At 39.5% G+C, this 24,021-nt stretch overlaps 1 protein-coding gene and 1 long non-coding RNA gene across 13 annotated transcripts in view; one reads left to right on the plus strand and one right to left on the minus strand.

The window, feature by feature from the left end:
* The first annotated feature begins 1,666 nt into the window (after nt 1-1,666).
* Nucleotides 1,667-24,021, plus strand: part of LOC104224787 (MADS-box transcription factor 23-like) — a 36,292-nt gene continuing 13,937 nt past the window's right edge. The window contains exons 1-3 of one of the 3 annotated variants that reach the window (XM_070160622.1): nt 1,667-1,770; nt 2,095-2,294; nt 23,782-23,860. In XM_070160622.1, the coding sequence (XP_070016723.1) occupies nt 2,113-2,294; nt 23,782-23,860 (261 nt within the window). In that variant the 5' untranslated portion in view covers nt 1,667-1,770; nt 2,095-2,112. Of the gene's footprint in view, nt 1,771-1,802; nt 1,910-2,094; nt 2,295-23,781; nt 23,861-24,021 lie in introns of those variants that run through there. The other 2 variants (XM_070160620.1, XM_070160621.1) reach the window with 2 other exon arrangements.
* Nucleotides 4,397-24,021, minus strand: part of LOC138880460 (uncharacterized) — a 38,149-nt gene continuing 18,524 nt past the window's right edge. For 7 of the 10 annotated variants that reach the window (XR_011403131.1, XR_011403126.1, XR_011403125.1 and 4 more), the window contains 2 exons: nt 23,313-23,437; nt 21,965-22,195 (listed from right to left, as the gene is read on the minus strand). This is a non-coding gene — a long non-coding RNA (uncharacterized lncRNA). Of the gene's footprint in view, nt 6,101-20,955; nt 21,438-21,964; nt 22,196-23,034; nt 23,172-23,312; nt 23,438-24,021 lie in introns of those variants that run through there. The other 3 variants (XR_011403128.1, XR_011403129.1, XR_011403130.1) reach the window with 3 other exon arrangements.

Here is a 24,021-nt window from a genome sequence, read left to right on the forward strand (position 1 = left end):
ATTTCTTTTGGAGATCAAATTTATGCAACTGTTGGACGGTCCGTTATACGTATCTTTAAAATAAATATACATGAAATGAGATTGTTTGTTACGAAGAATTTTGTAGTTGCACCAAACGATATGAAATTTAAGATCAACAAGCATAAATTGAAATTGACGTTTTCTCATAGGACGAATGTGGTTGAAATCAATGTTCTGCAGTTTAGTTTGAATATCATCAACTTTAAACTTTATGAGCATTTGATAAATCAACTTGATGTTCATAAGAATGAACTATTCGGTAATTGTTTCATCTTTCACTCTTTCTTCTACAAGGTGTTGATCCCACAAATGGCAGATGAAGCAGAATCGAAAATGAAGAAAATCAATCCTACTTTGAGTGATATAACGAATGGTCAGTTCCAAACAGGTAATCATTTTTCACTATAATTGTGCATATATAACTTACCTAAACTGATTATTGTTCATATATAATTCCCCAATCGAAATAGAAGAAGAGCTCTTTTAAGTATTGGTGTCAATGAAATGAGGATACAAAAAATGTGATAAGCTCAAACATGTTAGTTAATACAACTGCATTGACAACATAGCGACTATAAAATAGGGAAGGTTGATCCATAATTGCAAAGTGAATTTGCACTCATTGATATGTATTTTAAATGTGGATAATTGAAGGAAGCTGAAATTTATCTCATTAACTCCTTGAGAATAGTAACATACTGGCATTTAGTTAATTACTCATATATCTCGAATGCTTATGAGAACTGAGATTTGTTTTTGCAGTATTTCATATGTTTTTAATTTTTTCTCACTTTTTTTCCCTATGCGTGTATATTCTAGACAATGAGCATACAATGATGAATCAAAGCTAAAGTATAGTATATTAAGTAATAAACTTAAAGTCCAAGACGTGCTAAAAATATACTAACATATTTAAGAAAATTGATCAAGGGCATGTAGAAGATGAAAATTAAAGAGATCATTAAACTGATGTTGCTCACAGGCTTCATATCAAGCAAATTGTATAACATCATTATTCATTATGAAACATTCATATCAAGCAAATTGTATAATATCATTATTATTTATGGAATATCTATTAGGGCGGCGGAATAAAAGTTTTACTAGAGTCTCAAAATATATTTAATGTTTGTTTGTAAAGATGATATCAACACTAACAAATTAAAGTATACAGTAGATTGTTCTTTTTAATTCTCTGCGCATCGCGCTGGTACTAATACTAGTTTATAGTTTAAAATAGGGCCAAAGTGTAAGGGTTAAAAAAATACTCCTTCTGTTCCAGTTTATTTAAATCTATTTTCTTTGTGGTCCGTTCAAAAAAGAAAAGTAACAATTTCCCTACTCCCTATATATAAAATTTAAAAAAAAAAAGAGAGAGAGAGAAGAAAATCCGTCATCCAAAATCTCGTGGAAAGGGGAAATTATTAAAATGAGAATAATACTATTCTAAGCGGAAAAATAAAAAAGAGTAGTATTCTAATACTAGCAAACCACGCGTCAGCAATCTATTGACGGCGGCAGCAAATTACTAAATCAAGCATTTCATTGGAACACGTGGCACACAAGCGGAAACCCATTCCTTCCACAGCTCCCACTCACCAACCAAAACATCTTTCTTTCTTTGGCCTTTACATTGTACACTTTCCTTATATAGGCTATTCTATTTCAATCAGAAGACTTACCCATAAACGACGACTGCCAAAACCCTCATTTTTGTCTCCATCCCTACAAATACATTCACAACTAGTAGTAAGTTTTCTCTTTTCTCTTACATTTTTCTCCAAAAATAAAGTGGTCACATTCCCTCGGTTTTCTGATTACCAAACGCTAATTGCTTTTCCCTCCTCCTAAATCCGTACATTAGAGCTGTATACAAAATTTTGAATCAGTATAGTATTATTTTGTAGTAACTTTTTTGGTTTAAATTAAGTACTTATAATAGTAAATAAATACTTTTGCCATAGAACTTTTATACATATATTACTGCATCTGCTAGTACACACACTTCTATTCCTGTATGTGCTGGTATTGGTATATATTTATATGTGTTTCTCATACTGTGTGTATATGTAGAGAGAGAAAGAAATCGAGATGGGGAGAGGAAAGATAATGATAAGAAGGATCGACAATTCAACGAGCAGGCAAGTGACGTTCTCGAAGAGGAGGAATGGATTGTTGAAGAAGGCGAAGGAGCTAGCGATCCTCTGCGACGCGGAAGTCGGCGTCATCATCTTCTCCAGTACTAGCAAACTCTATGAATATTCAAGCACCAGGTCCTTTTCTCCATCTCGGAAGTTTAACTCTTTGTGTGTGTGTGTGTTCTGGAAGTTTGAATTTCAGAACCTTTAATTTCGTGTTTTGTTTCTGTAGATCGACAGGATTTTCCTGCTTAATCAGCTTTTTTACCTCATAAATCTTGGTTCTTGACCTAAATAATTTGGCACTATTATACTGTTTAATGTAGTGGTTGACTTTAGTGTGTGCTTATCATGTTTGTTATAAAAATTAATTAAAGCAGTCACTGAAGTTCAACTGAAACTACTAAATTAATTAAGATGAAGTACACATATAATTAATTCAAAATTTTGTGATTCACATTTTCAATTTGATGTTGTTTCATTGCACTTTTTCTGTTTGGTATTTGTAGCTTAATATCCAAAGACTATTTGGGATTTAGGTGTAGCTGATATATAATGTGCTAAGGATTGTCTCGTTTTTGCTGTTTTAATGATCTTTTGCCTTCAATATTTTAGTAGATAGCTTACCTCTTTTAATATTAAATGAGGTGAAGAACAATACTATAAACTCACAAGCAATGTGGAAATATGTAGATAGTAAAAACTTATTCGCACTAGGTGTTCGCACCACCTGAATGAATACTTGACACATGTCTTCACGTTATCACTGAATTATAGTTAATTAACACGTATTCTTACCTTCATTTATGCTTAGTCATTTGAGCCTGAATCGTGATAGCTAAAATTGCGATATTAAGGAAGAAAGTGATATACTTATTAGTGCTTTGATAGGGTACTAACGCAGCTAGTATTGAACAATCCTTGTGATTATTGAGGGCTTCATTCTCGAGACAATATAATCTCACAACTTTTTAGTTTGAGTTCTCTCCGAAGGATTGGAAGTTTCATCCCTAACAATCTCATACTGGTTCGTCGATTGTGGCAAACCAACATAGTCAATTGTATTTCGAGCTATTTCCGTCCGTCTCCCTTTTTTTTTTATTTTAAAATTACCTTAATACTAGTTCATTGATTGTGGCAAACCAACTTAAGTTTGACAGTCAATTGTATTCCGAGCTATCTCCCTCCCTGTCTCCCTTTTCTTTTTAATTACCATTTAGTGTTTAGAGCACTATTAATTATATTTGAGTAAAGCCTGAGACGCCTATATCGATACTTAAAAAACTAGAAAGATCTTCACACTTTCTTTCTATTTTACATATTTCGAGTCTTTCTTTTTGCTAATGAAAGACCATTTATTAGAGGAAAGAAAACTAGCCAGGTTTTATTACAAACATGAATTGGAGTTCCAAGAGTCAATTTGAAATTGTATAGTTGATTACAAGCAGTTGGGGGGGGGGGGGGGGGTTTCAAGTGTCTGTTCGAGCACAGTCCTTAATAGTATTTTCAACTGTTTAGAACTCCCCTCCGGGTTTTCCGATCACAAGTGTATGTTCGAGAACACTTGCTCCGTTAGTTCTTCTCCTTGCTTCTTCTATCTTGGAATCAAGATGTATACACAAAGTATTGTTTCAAGTAAAAGTTTGGAATTATTCAATAGAATGAATAAAGTAGTAAGCCTAGGATGATGATCATGGCTCAAGAGCTGGCTCTTCATAAGAACTTGAAGTCCCTATATTTAAAATAGAAAAGTGATCATTTACAAGCATCACGCCATGCCATTGAATGCATATATTAACACAAAAAGGTTGAACATCAATGGCTAATAAACTCTCAGCTACCTTTGTTTACATTCAAAATCGGATAACAATTGAATTTATACGCGATTTTAAAGATAGACGATATAATTTGACACAATTGAGAAAACAATTTAATATTAAACTCAATGACAGAAAAATGAATGCAAACCATACAAGTTGAACAATGTTAGTCTTGAAGGTTGGTCACCCTTGAGTCAGAAAGTGCCTCAATCAATGTCAGAACAGAATAACAAGATAATGAGAACCAGAAATAACAGTGTATTGCCTTTTGATGCGTGTTACAATGTGTCTCACAAATGATCAGACCCCCTTTTATATAGTAGGGGAGTCCTAGTCTAGATACAATTCTATAAAAGGTAGAAAACCTCATAATTTGCTAACTAATAGGCCTCTCCTTGATACGTGTCGAGATTTCTGCCGTGATATCCGACCGATTGCGGATATTTTAGCCTTCTACTATTTGGCCCGATATCTATATTCTCCAAAATCAATTCTCTGATTACTTCTGCAATCACTTCATAAGAACTTCTACTCTTTACCTTATCAAAACACATCCTTTTAACTTCCTCTTTTCTCTTAGCTTCCCTAAAAATGGCAAAGACCTCAAAGTCCGTTCCCCAAAAAGAAGTTCCCTCTGCTTCGCGACCGGCTGAAAAGGAAAACGTTCCATCTGCTGATATTGAGGAAAAGATACCGGAGTCTTCTTTGACTATGTTCGTTCCTGGGGGGCGCCCAATTGGTGCCGACTTCAAAGTCGAAAAAACCTCTTCCGTACCAGGTCGGTGCGAGCCGTTCTCAAGATATATGTGCTCGATCACCGACAACTTCCTCTCCAAGGTCAAGGAAGAATGCAATTGGGCCGGTAAGCACGTGGTGGTGCCTATGCACAAGGAATCGATTACTACCCACGTGGAGGATTTTTTAAGTGTTTACACTTATCCTTTCACGTTGGGCCCTTTGGACTCGCTCATCGTCGCCTTCTCTAAGAGGTACGAGGTGACCCTTGGTCAAATTCACCCCTCATTCTGGAGGATAGTAATTCTCCTCCGCTTCTTTCTAAGTAAAATCGACAAGTGTCCTTTCACCATCGACCACCTCATGCGTCTTTATAGTCCCCGACTCTATCGAGGGGGATTAACAATGCTTGCGTGTCGAGCCTCTAAGGCCCCTTTCTCGAGTATAGACGAGGATCAAGACCGAGGTTGATTGGGTCGATTTGTTCGAGTGAAGACCTCATATTTAATCCCCATTGAGGATATGCCATTTCCCGAGAAATGAAACATGAAACGTAAGTATAACTTTGCCTTTAAAATTTTGTTTACTGCTTTTCTTTTTTCATTCTTATCGATGTTTCGTGGTGCAACCGTTGATACCGGATGCAGTTCCCCGACTCAAGGTGTGGGTCGAGGGCATTGTATCACAGAAGCCCTATTCCGAGCGTGCGTGGTGCGAACTTTCAAAGGGTCGGTGGGAGAGCCGTTCTCACGGTAAGATTCATTCCTAGAACAGACATCACTTGGGTTTCTTTTCAAGCTTACTCATCTCTTGTCCTTTATAGGCCTTGGGAAGGATGTTGGAATGAGGCCGCTGTCCGGAGATGAAGACGTCCTCCCCCAATCACCTGCTCCAAAGTAGACTAGAGAGAAGAAAAGGGGTTCCGAGTTCCCCGAACTCGGAGAAGCAGAAACATAAAGAGGTAGGTGCACAAGCCCAAGGAAAGCATCGTCGTTCTCCCATCGAACCTAGTCCACGGGCTGAGGGACGTCCGAAGAAGAAGAAAATTTTGAGCTGGTGGCTCGGGTGCGAGTCAATACTGCATTGCCTCGATCCATGAAAGCTGCTAAGGGGGCAGTGAACAGGGTCTCTGAATCAGAGAGGGGGGACGCCTCCTTGCCCCAAACTAGGGAGGTCGAGAAGGAGACCATGGCGGCACTATTAGGGCAAAGGAAAATGTCCCGAAAGATGCGCTTGGGGTGTTGTCTTCTATCTTGGAGTCAAGATGTTTACACAAAGTATTGTTTCAAGTAAAAGTTTGTAATTATTCAATAGAATGAATAAAGTGGTAAGCCTAGGATGATGATCATGGCTCAAGAGCTGGCTCTTCATAAGAACTTGAAGTCCCTATATTTAAAATAGAAAAGTGATCATTTACAAGCATCACGCCATGCCATTGAATGCATATATTAACACAAAAAGGTTGAACATCAATGGCTAATTAACTTTCAGCTACCTTTGTTTACACTCAAAATCGGATAACAATTGAACTTATACGCCGTTTTAAGGATAGACAATATAATTTGACACAATTGAGAAAATAATTTAATATTAAACTCAATGACAGAAAAATGAATGCAAACCACACAAGTTGAACAGTGTTAGCCTTGAAAGTTGGTCACCCTCGAGTCAGAAAGTGTCTCAATCAATGTCAGAACAGAATAACAAGATAATGAGAACTAGAAATAACAGTGTATTGCTTTTTGATGTGTGTTACAATGTGTCTTACAAATGATCAGACCCCCTTTTATATAGTAGGGGAGTCCTAGTCTAGATACAATTCTATAAAAGGTAGAAAACCTCATAATTTGCTAACTAATCGGCCTCCCCTTGATACGTGCCGAGATTCTGCCGTGATATCTGACCGATTGCAGATATTTTGGCCTTCCATTATTTGGCCCGATTTCTATATTCTCCAACATCAATTCTCTGATTACTTCTACGATCACTTCATAAGAACTTCTACTTTTTACCTCATCAAAACACATCCTTTTAACTTCTTCTTTTCTCTTAGCTTCCCTAAAAATGGCAAAGACCTCAAAGTCAATTCCCCAAAAAGAAGTTCACTCTACTTCGCGACTGGCTGAAAAGGAAAACGTTCCATCTGCTGCTATTGAGGAAAAGATACCAGAGTCTTCTTTGACTATGTTCGTTCCTGGGGGGAGCCCAACTGGTGCCGACTTCAAATTCGAAAAAACCTCTTCCGTACCGGGTCGGTGCAAGCCTGTCTCGAGATATATATGCTCGATCACTGACAACCTCCTCTCCAAAGTCAAGGAAGAATGCAATTGGGCTGGTAAGCATGTGGTGGTGCCTATGCACGAGGCGTGGAGTTTTTTTTAAGTGTTTACACTTATCCCTTCACGTTGGGCCCTTTGGACCTGGTCGTCATCGCCTTCTGTAAGAGGTACGATGTGACCTTTGGTCAAATTCACCCCTCCTTCTGGAGGATAGTAATTCTCTTCCGTTTCTTTGTAAGTAAAATCGACAAGTGTCCTTTCACCATCGACCACCTCATGCGTCTTTATAGTCCCCAACTTTATCGAGGGGTAATAACAAAGCTTGCCCGTCGAGCCTCTAAGGCCCCTTTCTCGATTATAGACGAGGATCGAGACCGAGGTTGGTCGGGTCGATTTGTTCGAGTGAAGACCTCAGATTTAATCCTCATTGAGGATATGCCATTTCCCGAGAAATGAAACATGAAATGTAAGTATAACTTTGCCTTTAAAATTTCGTTTACTACTTTTCTTTTTTCCTTCTTATCGATGTTTTGTGGTGCAACCGTTGCTCGGATGCCGGATGCAGTTCCCCAACTCAAGGTGTGGGTCGAGGGCATTGTATCACAGAAACCCTATTCCGAGCACGCGTGGCGCAAACCTTCAAAGGGTCGGTGGGAGAGCCATTCTTACGGTAAGATTCTTTCCTAGAACAGACATCACCTGGGTTTCTTTTCAAGCTTACTCATCTCTTTTCCTTTATAGGCCTTGGAAAGGATGTTGGAATGAGGCCGCCGTCCGGAGATGAAGACGTCCTCCCCCAATCACCTGCTCCAAAGTAGACTAGAGAGAAGAAAAGAAAAGGGGCTCCGAGTTCCCCGAACTCGGAAAGCAAAAACATAAAAAGAGGTAGGTGCACAAACCCAAGGAAAGCATCGTCGCTCTCCCATCGAACCTAGTCCACGGGCTGAGGGATAAGTCCGAAGAAGAAGAAAATTTTGAGCTGGCGGCTCGGGTGTGAGTCAATACCGCGTTGTCTCGAGCCATGAAGGCTGCTGAGGGGGCAGTGAACGGGGTCTCTGAATCGGAGAGGGGGGAGGCCGCCTTGCCCCAAACTAGGGAGGTCGAGAAGGAGACCATGGCCGGCACTATTCGGGCAAAGGAAAATGTCCCGAAAGATGCGCTTGGGTTGTTGATAATTCCGGGTCCTCTTTATTCTCCGACTCTATGATCAATGAGGCCGACATGCTAAAAGAGTGTTCACCGAGTTTGATGACTTACCGGTGCCAAAAAAAGCACCACCTTCAGGTACCAGCGGGTCTTCTTTGAGTCCAAAGTTAGTGGATCGGTTCCCGGCTCCAAGTGTTGATCCTGACCGAAATCAGTCAATAATTATCTCTATCCCGGAGGACGCTCGGGATCTCTCCGCCCCCGTGGGGTTGCTAGCTATCTTTAGTGCTTGGTGACCAAAGAGGACCAGGCCAAGATGGACGAGGTGGAAGCGCCCTGCCTGTTCAATGAAGCTCAATAGGCGTTGAATCAGGTAACTTCGAGTGCTTTATTACGTGCTTTAGATTTTCAGTTGCAAACAATTGTAACACTTTTCTTTATGCTTGCAGGCATCGGTACTTCACAATGAAACTTTGCTCCGATATTGGGAGGAGTTAACCCAACACGAGGTCGAGATTCGGGATCTTACTAAGAAGAGGGATATCTATAAGCTTCTCAGTGAGAAACTCCAGGCCAAGCTAGAAGCGGCTCGGAAGGAACATGTCAAATGGGTTGAGCAGGTAAGACGAGTACTTGAAGATAGTGATGATGATTTGGACACAGTGGCTAACAGTCCGAATCTGCAGGTCCAAAAGAGACTTGAACAGATCGGGTAGCTCCATGCGGAGGTGGATATAGTAAAAGCTAAGGCCGAAGAACGGAAGAAAAACATGGACCTCCTAGCTTCGGAAAAAGGAGACTATCCAGGCACAACTGGCGTCGACTGAGGCCCAGCTCCGACCTATAGAGAAGAAGGCCTCGACCCAGGCTAAAACAATCGAGAAGATCCGGTATCAGCTGAGCTCGCCGGTCTCTAGCCAAGAAAATCTGGCCAAGGAACTTGAGGCAGCCAGGTTAGAGATTGCTGAGGTCAAGGCCGAAGCTGATGAGAAGGTGGCCCAGCTAAAGCCGATGCCAAGGCAGCTCAGGATCAAGTGAAATATTTGGTGGAGCACATGAAGAGGCAATCTCGAAGGGAGGCCCTTGAAGAAGTTCAAGCTTATGGCTTTGACCAGCTGGCTGAGATCGAGAATGCCAAAATATCTGAGGCCAAGGCCAGGAGCTGGCTTATCCCGAGGAAGAGGATTTTGAGGGGTATGAAGACTCGGATGAGCCCAAAGGTGGTGAAGACCTCGAAGGCGACGCGATCCCTGATAAAGATTAGGCCACTTAGGATTTTTTAGACATTTTGTCTTTTATTTTTTGAGGTGTTTTGGACGTTGTAGATTTCTGTATCGGCGCCATTTGGCCTTTGTAAAAAGAGTTTTGGATAAATATATATAAGGCTTTCTTTCCCTTTCAGTTTCGAAATTTTCCTTTGTTTTATTATTTGTGTTCACAAAGATCGAAATGCCTTAGCATGAAATAACTTAGGTTATGTTCGAAGGTTCAAACAAATTTCGCCTTTACATAATCCCGCTTTAAGGCGTCTTGGGGGTTCGGTGTTACCAGAAACTTTCTCCCAAAGTAAGTAATTCAGATTATGGTTTGCCGAGGGTAGCCTTTAGAGTCGGTTATGAAAATATTTCTTTTTTGAAGGCCTAATTTTTGTTACGGGTCTCGGACGTCTCCGAGCCGTGTCAATATGGCCATAGCCTTTTATTTCGGAAGTCCTCCAGTGGACTTGCTTTCCCGAGTTATCCGAGCTTGCCCAAGATAACAATCCCCAAGCGGGGATGGCCGTGGCCTTTAAAATTCGGGGATTGTCGAATAGGTCTTATGCCCCCGAGGACTAATAGCTTGGACCGTGCAAGTTTGTTTTCGAACGGCAATCCACGAGTGAGAGAATGATTGTTCGATCTGAGGTTAAGGTGGCCCTTAGGCTCGTTACCTTTAGGGGATCGGAAGCAGGGAATTCCTTAAGAAATGTAAATAAGAATTTTTTAAAAAACAAGATGATTGCAAGATGATACTTCTCTTTATTCTTGTGTAAAACAGTTATACATGCTTTATCCTAGGGCTTGAGCAATCTATGCGGGCACGGTTCGTTTGACTATTTGGCCCTTACAATAAATCCTACCTATCGAAACCCTTCCATCACGAAGTATAAAAACCTTGCCGAAAAACCATTTGGGACAAAATTGGTTCAAGGGAAAAAGAGTGCAACGCATGCTTTCAGACCTAATACTTTGTACGGCTCCTTGTTGGTCACCTGCAAGTGTTAGTTCGAAATATAAATAAAAGAAAATGAACGGAGTCGTACCTTAGCAGCAATATCATTTTAGATGAGTTACATTCCAATTGCTCGGTAGTCGTTCACCGTCCATCGTTCCGAGCTTATAGGATCCTTTCCCTGTGACCTCGAGAATTTGGTACGGTCCTTCTCAGTTCGAACCCAACTTCCATTTGTTCGGATTTCGGGTGTTCAGTGTGACCTTCCTTAGTACTAAGTCCCCAATATTGAAGTATAAAAGGTTGGTCCTTCGATGTAATACCTCTTGATCCGCTGTTTTTGGGCGGCCAACCAAAGTAGTGCTGCTTCGCACCTTTCGTCTAATAACTCCATGCCTGTACTCATGGCCTTGTCATTCGATTCCTTTGTTGCATATCGGAATCTGACACTTGGTTCACCGACTTCGACCGGTATCAAACCTTCAGTGCTGTAAACCAATAAGAACGGGGTGGCCCGATACTAGACTTTGAGGTCGTGCGGTGTGCCTATAGAACTTTGGGTAAGATTTTCTTCCATTTTCCTTTGGCGTCCGTTATCCTTTTTTAGAGGTTTAGGAGTATGGTTTTGTTGGTCGATTCGGCTTGTCCATTCCCACTAGGGTGATAAAGTGTTGATATGATAAGGTGTTGATAAGATTATTTTGATCGTATGATCTCCGAGAAACTTGGTCATTTTGTTGCCGATAAATTGTTTCCCGTTTTCTCACACGATTTCGGATGGCATTCCGAACCGAAATATGATGTGGTTCCAAATGAAGTCAATGACATCCTTATCCTTGACCTTCTCGTACGGCTGTGCTTCAACCCACTTAGAAAAATAGTCAGTCATAAATAAGTTAAATTGAGCCTTACCCAACCGGCGCCCATGGAAGAGGGCCAACGATGTCCATTCCCCACTTCATGAATGGCCATGGTGACAAGACCGAATGCAGCAAATCTCCGGATTGGTAAATCATCAGAGCATGCATTTGGCATTCGTCAAATTTTCGTACGAACTCCTGCGCATATTTTTCCATGTCAATCCAGTAATAGCCGGCTTTGATTACCTTTTGAACCAATGATTCGGTGCATGAATGATTTCCGTAGGTGCCCTCGTGGACTTCCCTCAGAACGTACTCGGTATCTCCCGATCCATACATATTGCTAGCGGGCTATCGAACATTCTTCTAAACAAGGTTCCATCCTCGGACAAGCTAAATCGGGCTGCCTTTGTGCGTAGGGCCCTCGATCCTTTGGATATGAGGGTAGTTTCTCGGTCTTCAAATACTCTATGTATTTATTTCTCCAATACCAAGTTAGGCCTGTGGAGTTTATTTCGGCGCGACCTTCTTCTACTATCGATCTCATGAGCTTTACCACTGACCCCGAGTTGAACTCGTCGTCTTCGACCGACGACCCTAAGTTTGCAAGGGCATCAGCCTCGCTATTTTGATCTCGAGGTACGTGCTACAAGTCCACTGTTTGAACCGATGTAATGTCACCTGCAACTTATCTAGGTACCTTTGCATTCGTTCTTCTCTGACTTCGAACGTTCCATTAACTTGGTTCACAACAAGGAGGGAGTCACACTTAGCTTCGATCGCCTCCGCCCCTAAGCTTTTGCCAGTTCAAGAACCACAATCATGGCCTCATATTCGGCCTCGTTGTTAGTCAATTTCAACGTTCTAATGGATTGTCTAACTACATTGCCTGTGGGGGGCTTCAATACGATGCCAAGTCCGGACCCCTTTATGTTCGAGGCACCGTCTGTAAAGAGGGTCCAGATTCCCGAAGACTTCCCTGAGTTTACCAACAACTCTCGCTCGATCTCGGGTATTTGGTCCGGTGTAAAGTCGTCCACGAAATCTGCCAAACTTTGAGACTTAATGGCTGTTCGAGGTCGATACTCAATATCGTACCCGTTGATTTCTACGGCCCATTTGGCCAATCGTCCCGAGAGTTTGGGTTTATGCATTATATTTCGCAATGGATAAGTTGTCACAACACATATAGGATGGCACTAAAAATACGGTTTCAGTTTCCTAGAGGCGCTTATTAGCAAAACGAGCGCCAATTTTTCTAGGTGAGGACATCTAGTTTCGGCCTCACCTAAGGTCTGCTAACATAATAAATTGGACATTGTGTACCTTGTTCTCCCCGAACTAGGACTCCACTTACTGCTATCTCCGACACTGCCAAATAAAAGTATAGTTGTTCGTGTGCCCTTAACGTGTGAAGCAGTGGTGGGTTCGATAGATATCGCTTAAGTTCTTCCAAGGCCCATTAGCATTCCGGGGTCCATGTGAAGATGTTTTTCTTCTTCAGTAATGATAAAAAATCGGTGGCTCTTATCAGAGGACCTCGAGATGAATCGCCCCAGGGCGACGATGCGCCCGGTTAGCCTTTGCACGGCCTTCACGTTGTCCACTACAATGATATCCTCGATAACTTTGATCTTGTCGGGGTTGATCTCGATTCCTCGGTCGGATACCATAAACTCGAGAAATTTACCTGATCCGACTCCAAACGCACATTTTTTTTCGGATTTAGCTTCATGTCGTACTTCTTCAATATACTGAAGGTTTCCTGCAAATGCTTTAAATGGTCCTCTGCCCGCAGGGACATAACTAACATATCGTCAATCTAAACTTCCATGGATTTTCCTATCTGTTCTTCGAACATCCGGTTTACTAGGCGTTGGTAAGTGGCACTGGCATTTTTAAATCCAAATGGCATTATGTTATAGCAGTAATTGCCATACTTAGTGATGAAGGTCTTTTCCTAATCATCCGGGTTTATTCGTATTTGGTTGTACCTGGAGTAGGCATCGAGAAAATTGAGGATCTCGTGGCTGGCCGTGGCATCAATCATGCAATCGATGTTAGGCAAATGTAAAGAGTCCTTAGGACATGCCTTATTTAAATCTTTATAATCTACACACATTTTCAATTTGTTCCCTTTTTAGGGACTACTACTACGTTTGCTAACCATTCTGGCTATTTGACTTCCTGAATGGACCCTATTTTAAGGAGTTTAGTTACCTCATCCTTGATAAAAACATGTTTGATCTCAGACTGGGGTCTCCTATTTTGCTTGACCGGATGGAATTTCGGGTCTAGGCTCAACTTGTGATGGTGATCTCTGGTGGGATCCATGAATGTCAAGATGGGACTAAGCAAAACAATCTATGTTAGCTATGAGAAATTGAATGTGTTTTTTCCTGAGCTCGGAGGTTAACCCCGTGCCAAGGTATACCTTCCAATTGGGTAGACACTCGATCAATGTGACTTGCTCCAGCTCTTCGATTGTTGATTTTGGAGCATCGGAATCATCAGGTACTATAAAAGATCTAGGAACCCCGTAATCATCATCTTCGTCGGTCCCCTATTTATCCGATTGGGTCGTGGCTGGTGTCGATAATTGTTATTTAGTTTCCTGCTTTATGTTCGAACTTGGTTCCTTCGATATTGTTAGTGTTGATACCAGAATCACTCCTTCGACTACAAACATTTTCTTTGTGGCCGGGTGCTCCCCGTAGATTATTTTAATCCCTCCTGACATTGTGAATTTTAGCACCCAGTGAAGGGTCGAGGGTACTGCCCTCATATTGCGAATCCATGGTATCCCGAACATGGCGTTGTACCTCATATCTTATTCGATCACATAAAACTTGGTTTCCTGGACAGTCCCGACTGCGTTTACTGGTAATGTTATTTCTCCCTTAGTAGTTTCACAAGCTATGTTAAATCCGATTAGCACTTGGGCTGCAAGCACGATTTGGTCTTGTAGGCCGAGTTTTTCTACGAGCCTTGATCGAATGATATTGGCCGAGCTACCTGGATCAATCAACACACGTTTAAATCGAGATTTATTCATGAGTACAAATATTACCAGTGCAACGTTATGAGGCTGCATGATTCCTTTTGCATCCTCGTCGTTGAAAGACAAAATTCCTTCTGGTATGTAATCTCGAGTTCATTTCTCCCTTGTGATGGATACTTTGGTGCGTTTTAACATTGGACCTTGAGGAACATCGACCCCTCCAATGATCATATGAATGACGTGTTGAGGTTCTTCTTGCTCATTTGTTTATTGGAGTCCCTATTTCTTAAATGATTCTTGGCTCGGTCACTTAGGAATTCTCGAAGATGCCCATTATTGAATAACCGGGCTACCTCTTCCCTCAACTATCGGCAATCCTCTATTTTGTGGCCGTGATATTTGCACATCTGGTTTGGATACCCTTGGACTGGGTCGGTTTGTAGGGGTCGAGGCCATTTGGTATCTTTGATGCATCCAATAGCCGATACGATAGCAACAACATCAATGTTTGAGTTATATTCTGACAACCTTAGTGCTTCTTTAGGTCTGATAGGCCTGACGAGACCATTCTTGCTCATGAGTCCCCGGTTGCTCTAGCCTCGGTCATTTCTTCTTTCATTTCGTATAGAACTCTGTCCGGACCCATTGCTTCTTCGATCCTCATTGTACGACTGATACTGATCCCTGTTCGACCTTGGTTCATGATCGATACCTCTCTTGACTCTCTCGAAGGGTCTAAGAGTATAAACGGACCTGGAAGGAGCCCCCAGCTGATCATCTTCGACTCTGATCTTTGATTGATATTGGTTATGCGCATCAGCCCAACTGACAGCCGGATATTCTATCAGATTTTGCTTCAATTGCTGTGAAGCCACCGAACTTCGAATATTGAGTCCTTGGGTAAAAGCTTGAACGGCCCAATCATCAGTAATTGGTGGCAGGTCCATCCGTTCCATTTGAAATCGAGATACGAACTCTCTAAGCATTTCATTATCTTTTTGCCTCACTTTGAAGAGGTCCGATTTCCTGGTTTCGACCTTGATATCCCCAACGTATGCTTTTACAAAAGAGTCTGCAAACATAGAAAATGAGTCAATAGAATTAGGGGTAAGTTGTGATACCATATCATGGCTCCCTTTGACAAGGTTTCTCTGAATTTCTTCAATAAGATAGACTCGATCTCATCATCCTCCAAGTCGTTTCCTTTGATGGCGCATGTATATGAAGTGACGTGCTCGTTTGGGTCAGTCATTCCGTTGTACTTAGGAATCTCGGGCATGCAAAATTTTTTAGGTATCGGCTTCGGAGCCACGCTCGGAGGGAAAGGCTTATATACAAACTTCTTGGAATCTAAGCCTTTCAATATTGGAGGCGCTCCACGGATATGGTCGACCTTAGAATTGTAGGTTTCCATTTTTTTGTCGTTTGCTTCGATTTTCTTTTCCCCTGATTCTATTCGTTCTATCAGCTCCTCGAGCATTTTTATGATTTCGGGGTTGTTACACGACTTGTTCCCATTCGACCTTTCCACGATCGGTTCCTCCCTGCGAGTGATCTCACGAGACGGGTCGGGCTCGATCCTGCTCGGTGCACAGCTCTGGTTTTGTAACTGAGCTATTGCCGCCTGTTGAGCCTATAATATTTCGAAGATATATCATCCGTAGATTGACCTCATCTCCTTCATTGTTTTGAGTATTCTATGTCGTTGATCGGGCTCCACCACGGATGTTATTCTCGGGGTCTGTAGGGAGGCTTGTCTTGCGAATTATCGTCCAACGGGTCTACAATTGGAATTCCGACAGGATCAACAGGCGGTATCTCGTGTGTTATTGTTTTCACCGTGGTGACCAGACTCACCGTCAATAGGTAGAGGTGATAATTGTGAGTTTGATATTTTTAGCTTAAGCCTGAAATCAAATACACTTCAAAGAACAAGTGAAATATAGTGTGTGTTATGGAAATTCATATCAAATAACCACTATTATTCTTAGCGCCACTGTGGGCGCCAAACTGTTTACCCTCAAAATCGGATAACGATTGAATTTATACGCGATTTTAAGTATACGTGATATAATTTGATACAAATTGAAAAAAAAGGTTTAATATTAAACTCGATGACAGAAAAGTGAATGCAAACCACACAAGTTGAACGGTGTTAGCCTTGAAGGTTCGTCACCCTCAAGTCAGAAAGTGCCTCAATCGATGTCAGAATAGAATAACAAGATAATGAGAACTAGAAATAACAGTGTATTGCCTTTTGATGCATGTTACAATGTGTCTAACAAATGATCAGACCCCTTTTTATATAGTAAAAAAGTCCTATTCTAGATACAATTCTATAAAAGGTAGAAAACCTCATAATTTGCTAACTAATCAGCCTTTCCTTGATACGTGCCGAAATTTCCGCTGTGATATCGGACCGATTGCAGATATTTTGGCCTTTCGTTATTTGGCCCGATAAAGTTTTCTCGATCTTGTTCGGAGTCGGGGTCGGTTTCGAATTCATGGGCTCTGATTATCATTATGTATCTTCTCAACCTCAAATTATTTCTCTTCCACGACCATTCTTATCCAATGATACTTTCTATTTATATATTTCGTCTTAGAATGAAAAGTGAAGTGCTTAGTGAGACATATAGCACTCTGATTATCGAAAAATAAGATCGTACTTTGACTGTTCAAAGCCAAGATCATTAATAAACTCTTTCATCATAATAATTCTTTGGCACCTTCGATGAAAATAATATATTTGGCTTTTGTGGTGGATAGAGCTATGCACTTCTATAGTCTAGATTTTCAAGAAACAACTCCTCCTGCAAAAGTGATCAACTAACCGAAAGTGGATCTAAATTATCAAGATTGCCTCCTAATCAGAGTCTGTATAACAAATAAGTTCAGGCTTGCCACTGCCAAAGCACAACTTCAACTCTGTAGTACCTTTCAGATACTTTAATATCCATTTTACTGCATCCCAACGTCCCTAGTCGAGATTAGAATGGAATCTACTAACAGTACCAATGACATGTGCAATATTTGGTCTAGTGCAAACTATTGCATACATCAAACTATCAACAACAGAAGTGTAAGGAATACGAGACATCTCCTTTTTCTCTTCATCAGTAGATGGACTCTGACTAATATTCAGTTTAAAAAGTTTATCAAAAGGAATACTAACCACTTTTTCCTCATATTGAATCTCACCAATACCTTTTTAATATATTGTTTTTAGGACAAAAATAACTCATTTCTATCTCTGTATTGGTGCATTAATGCCCAAGATTATTGGCCCAAGTCCTTCATCCCAAACGATTTACTCAACTGCTTCTTAAGGACTGCAATTCTGAATTTATTCTTGCCAACAATAAGCATATCATCCACATAAAACAATAAGATAATAAAACCATCATCAGAGAACTTTTGGAAGAATACACAGTGATCTGAATAAATTTTCTTGTATCCTTATTTTTCAAAGACAAATTCAAACTTCAAAAATACCATTTTCTTGGAGCTTATTTCAATCCATATAGGCTCTTTTTCAATTTGCAGACATAGTTTTCTTTTCGCTTAATTACAAAACCATCAGGCTACTCCATAAATCTTTTCATCTAAATCACCATGAAGAAAAGCAATCTTGACATCCATCTGCTCAACCTTATCTAGACTCGCGACTAAGCCTAGAACTACACAAATAGAAGATATCTTCATGACAGAGAAGAAAATTTCATCAAAGTCAACTCCCATCTTCTGGCCAAAACCTTTAACAACTAACCTCGCCTTAAACATAAAGGGTGTTTGGATTGGCTTATTTTAAGTACTTATTGGCTTTTAAGCACTTCTCTAGTTTTTGTGGTGTTGGCAATGTTAAAAAGTGCTTAAAAAACTTACTTTTAGGCATGAAAAGTACAAAAATAAGCCAAAAACCAAAAGTTGGGTACTACTAACTTATGGCTTTTAGCTTATAAGTTACTTTTTAAAATGCAATCCAAACACCCTCTTAGGCGCAAAGGTATGTTGATCTTGATTTACTCTAATAATCCATTTGTTTGATAAAGCTCTCTTACCTTTTCACGATTTCACTAACTCATATGTGTCATTCTCGTGGAGTGACTTCATCTCATCTTCCATGGCTTCTACTCACTGATCTTTGTGAGTACCTTGCATGGCTTCATCATAGCTCTCATTTTCTCCCATGCCGGTCAAAAGTGCATACTCATTAGGAGGATAATACATGGATTTCTGCCAAAAATATATTTGAAAGTTTAGCCTCTGAAAGCAAGCATTTAACCCCCTCAACTAGAGTTTTATTCATCCTCTCTGCCAAACCATTCATTTGAGGCATCTTGGGCGGAGTTTTCTGATGATGAATTCCATCTTCTCTGCAATAGTTATTAAAGGGTCCACATTATTCACCACCATTGACATTCAAATACATTTTAATTGTTTCCTCGTCAATCTCTCAGCTAATTAGGCATGAAATTCCTTAAACGTGCCAAATGTTTAATCTTTGGATTTTAAAGGATATACCTCGAACTTTCGGAGAATGATCATCAATGAAGGTCACAAAGTAAAGTGCACCACCTTTTGACTTTACTTTAAAAGGACCACATAAATCAAAGTGTACTAGCTCCAATAATTCAGGATTTTTTGAAAGAGGATGACTATGAAAGAAAATCCTTTTCTATTTGCCAGGTAAACAATGGATACACCTTTTCAGCTTTGCTTGTTTCACTCCAAAAAATAAGCTTTTCTTCGCCAAACACGTAATCCCTCTCTCGCTCATATGACTCTGTCTTTTATGCCAATGCTGATAAAGTGTCACTTTTCACCAAATTTATGTAGTCACTAAAAATAGAGCAAAAGACTTGACTCCTCGAGCTACTACTAATGAGCCCTTGGTGAGCTTCTATTAGACATTAAATAGCGCATTATGGTAACCTTTATATTCTAATCTTCCCTCGGATATCAAATTGAAAGGAAAGTTTAGAGGATACTTGATATTCTGAAGTACTAACATTGAACCACTATTAGTTTTTAAACAAACTGTGCAAACATCAAACCCCTTAATTTCACTGGTATTGTCCATCTTTAACACTCCAGAGTCAATATGAGTATAAGATGAGAAAAAGTCTTTTCTTGGTGTGACATGTGAGATAGCTCTAGAATCTACTATATATCCGGCTCGTCTTATGGGATACCAAATTGATGACGTTTTCATCATAAGCAAAAAGAAAGTTATCTCGAACAATAGCAGAAATATTGTTCTTGTTATTTTCTTTCTTTCCTTCGATAGTGTCTTGCTTCAACTTGTGGCAAAACCTTTTGATATTTCCTTTCTTACCACAATGGTTGCATGAATAATTTTGATATTTGGACCTTGACTTACTTCTGCTTCTACCTCTATTCCTCGAACCCTTGTTCTATCTCTCCTCCGGTTTTCTATAACCAAAACATATGCTTGTGAGGACGAACCCTAATATTTCTTCCTTACTTCCTCATTCAACACAACACACTTGGCATATTTCATGGTCACCTCAACACTAGGAGTTGAATTTGTCAAAAAAACGCGAAGAGTTTCTCAAGAAGCCAATGTCTTTGTATCTCATCATCAAAATTAACTCACATTCCAGACAGCTGATCAACGACGCCCTGAAAATTATTTATATGATCAAGAATATGACCGTCATTCTTGTATTTAAAGGTCATCAATTATTTTAGCAGGAACAACTTTTTAGTTTTTGAAGCATAAACACTCTCTAACTTTTCACACAATGATCTCGCATGTGTCCATTCACAATATAGTTGTGAACATTGTCTTCAACCCATTGTCTTACGTATCTACATACTTGTTGGTGCCCGAAATCCCAATCTTCATCAGACATAGTCTCGGGTTTATGAGCTGAAAAAACGGGTAGATGCATCTTCTTCATAAACAACAAATCTTTCATCTTGCTTCTCCAAACATTATAATGACTCCCATTCAAATATACCATCTTGTTCATATTCGCCTTCATTCCGTAAAAATTTCGGATAAATAACCAAGGCTCTAATACCACTTGTTATTTCGATCCTAACAGCATTAACGATAATGGAGGCAACAGGCGAAGGCTTCACATGGACTATATGCTGATGATACCCTATTATTATGTGAAGCTAGCAAGAAGCGATTTCTATATTTGAGGCTGATTGTGCTGGCTTTTGAAGCCAGAGTATGAAGATACATAGATCTATGGAAGATTCTATAGTGTAGAAGTAAGACAATGATCTAATTTCCTATCAGCTCTTGTTACAAAATACGGTAGGAAAATTCTGGTGAATAATGGAAGATAATTTAGAAGACTACCACCTAAAATGACATGTTTGGATGGTAGCAGCTCATAATGCTTGTTTAACTCACGATAGGCCTCAGAGAAGAGGCTTCAACTTGTGTAGCAGATTCTTTCTCTGTAGGTCCTAAGAATCAGTAGACCATTTGCGCTTGCATAGCCATCATACATGGCAGATCTGGAGTTTATTCTTAAATGTATTTGGGGTATCTTAGACAACACCACAAACTTTAAGAGGTTTATTATGTAATGGAAAAAGCACAACATGTAAAGAAGAGGCTAAAGAAGACATGGAAGACTATATCTATTGTACTGCATAACAGTATAGCTCGAAAGGAAGAGAGAATCCATTGCTTGAGCTAAATATAGATGTATTCAGAATCTAGTTTGTACCTTAGCGTGCTAGAAACATTATATATGTTTGTCTTTTGTTGTCTAGGATTGTCATCTGTCCTACTCTTGTACCAACTTGATGCAGTCTTCTGTGTTTCTATGCGTATACAAGATATTTATACAACTATCTAAGAGACTAGCAAAGGAAAGAAATCAAAAAAGATATTTGTGCAACTACATAAGAGACTCTACCAAAGAAAACAAACCAAAACAAATAAAGGAAACATCCTACACATCTACTCATATGATTTTGTTAGCTATACAAGTAAGGAATATATTTACATGCCGATTTACAGATTTTACATTCTGTAACACCACATATGAATTATATACACCTAGCAATGTATGTTGTTCCTCGTTATTACACCACATTATGATTTGTGCATGTCCAATGATGACATTGGATCACATACTTGTTCATCGGTTTCTGTTTCTCCTTGGATAATTATAGAGTTTGACTAGTCATCTAGCCATCAAGAATAGTTTAAGACAGGAATGAACATAGTTCCTCTGCAAAAAAGTATTGCTAGAAGAACTTGAGCAAACAAATAATTCAACCACGACCTTAAAAATCTCTCAAGAGTATAAATTTGATTGGAATTCTCCACAATATAATGGGATGATTTATAAGGTGGAAGATGATATACTCTACTAAATGTTGCTACATTTTGCTATTGACTTGTATGATATTCCCATATTGGCAGTAGTTATGCAATTTTTAAGTGAATGTATTTGCACCTGCGTATAAGGCTACTATCATGCTTAATGTGTTTCTCTATCTGAACCTCTTTGATAGAGAGGGGGAGAGAGTCAGCGACAAGTATTCTTTCTTAGTTGTCCTCAGTAACCATAAGGGTTACTTTTACAACATCTTATATGCAAAAGCAGAAGAAAGATCATGTCACCTATACTGCAGCGGAACAAAATTTTGTTCTGAACTGAACAGTAATCTGAAGCCATGCTTAGGTTGTGTCCCCAAATCTGTCATTGTGACACTATAACTACAATTGGATGGAAGGGTTGGTAACTCAAAATCAAATCCCAAATCCTCTTGAACAGTTTTAAATCTTATCTACACCCATTTCTCAGTGTCACATTGCTTTAACAATCACTTGAACTGTAAAGATTTAAGATTTACAACAATAAAAACCCCACATAAAGTGCAGTAATATCAGATTCTGTCTAATTTGCTCTCCAATCCGGCTACTACCTTTTGTTTGTCTCTAGCTGGCGATGTATGTAGTCCAGAACAAACTTTCCGCCTCTTTCTGACATTATATGAAGCATAATGTATTTGGTCATTACAAATCTAGTCATAGAATTCATAACAGACATGTACTGTCACATACACGTGTACTCCATGTTCTACTTCTAGTTATACGGTTTATACCAATCTACTGCTAATGTAATTGCTTTCACAAGCATGGGGTCTATAGAAACATCTCTTCGCAGAGACATACATAGAAGTGGAAAGAAATAGACACAATAAAAAAGAAGTGTGAAATAAGAGAAAAGGAAATAAAAGTTTACAATAAACACCCTTTCTGATGTTCCTCGCATTCTGGTTCTCATTATTTTTATTAGCACCTGCCTATACGTACGCTATGCTAGAAATGCAGAGGAAACTACATAAGACTTTTGTGCCACAAAAGAGGAGAGTTTGACATGTTCTATCCTCTCTCAAGATCACATTTAAAGATATTTCTTTTCCTACTTCTGCAAGGAGGTCCATGCCATGCCTTATTTGTTTCAACACGCAATACTAATCTAGTCTTCCTGAGTCTTTCATCTATTCGTTCTTCTAAAGGTCAAAAAGCAACATAGAAAGTGTGTATAAGACCTTTCCCTTAGATATTATAGCTACTACAAAATAATTCAACACGAAAGCAATAATTTCTTTATACTGATGAATAGGATTTGAAAACAAATTTAACAATTCATTAGGACGTTGTACCGGAAACAGCCCAACCCAGTATCTTATAGTAATATTGGGGGGGGGGGGGGGGGCTTAACAGTCTTCTCTTCAGTATTCAATTGATGTTACGTCAGTTAAAGTTTAAGGAATTCTAGAGGAAAAAATTTCTTTGGACAACATTCTAAAGCTTACCATGCATTACTGGTTTTCATTCTGCAATGGCAACATTATTGCTCTTTTTGAAAGGCAGATAGTAGGTATTCCCATGTCTTCATGACCATTCACCCATTACTAGTGATTAGGAAAAAATCCGAACAATGGCTACTTGCCTAGAGAAAATAATATGATATTTACATAACTTGCTTTCTTATAAACAATGAGAACATGCTTTCTTTAAACAAAATTGACTCAGCAATTTGATCCATACTGATTGATGAATGAAGCTAGAATAACAGGAGGAAGAGAAAAACCTATATGTAGGTCCCAATTTCACTGGGATGTTGTTGTTGTTGTTGTAGGTCCCAATTTCAGAGCGAACTCAATAACAGCAGCCATTCACTTTGTTAAGCTTTTTCATGCAATTAAGCTCAAGTAACTAGGAGAAAAAAGAAGAAAAACTACAATTTAGGCCGTTATACATTAGTGAGAGGCTTGATGAACATTGACCGATTTAATTGTTTCTGTCCTAATTCACAAAGTAGATAATTATTAGCACGACAAGTATGGGTGAAGTTGATGCAATGTGAAACTTCTAGATATAGAATAAATTTTCCTCTTTTTTTTCATGTGATGAGTGTCTGCCTAGGATAGATGATAAAGAAAACAGAGCAACTGGAACTTCATAACAACTTTATGATACTGCAATGATCAATGTATATGAATACCTTTCAAGTCAGCACATCAATCAGACAAATCTGAACAGTTTTGCTATTTTGGCAGCATGAAATCGGTGATTGAAAGATACAACAAAGCAAAGGAGGAGACTCATAAATTGGGAGATCCAATTTCCGAGGTCAAGGTAGGTTTTGCTAGCTAATTTGCAGTCAACTAGTCAAAGGAAATAAAGCATAATAGTTTCCTGCATACTTGTTAAATAGACGTAAGGCCTAACTCAACCCAAAAGCTAGCTCAAGAGGTGAGGATTGCTCAAGTCCATATAAGGAGACCACTCATCCCCTT

This window comes from Nicotiana sylvestris, chromosome 10 (genome assembly GCF_000393655.2).
Source record: "Nicotiana sylvestris chromosome 10, ASM39365v2, whole genome shotgun sequence".
NCBI classification, from domain to species: Eukaryota; Viridiplantae; Streptophyta; class Magnoliopsida; order Solanales; family Solanaceae; genus Nicotiana; species Nicotiana sylvestris.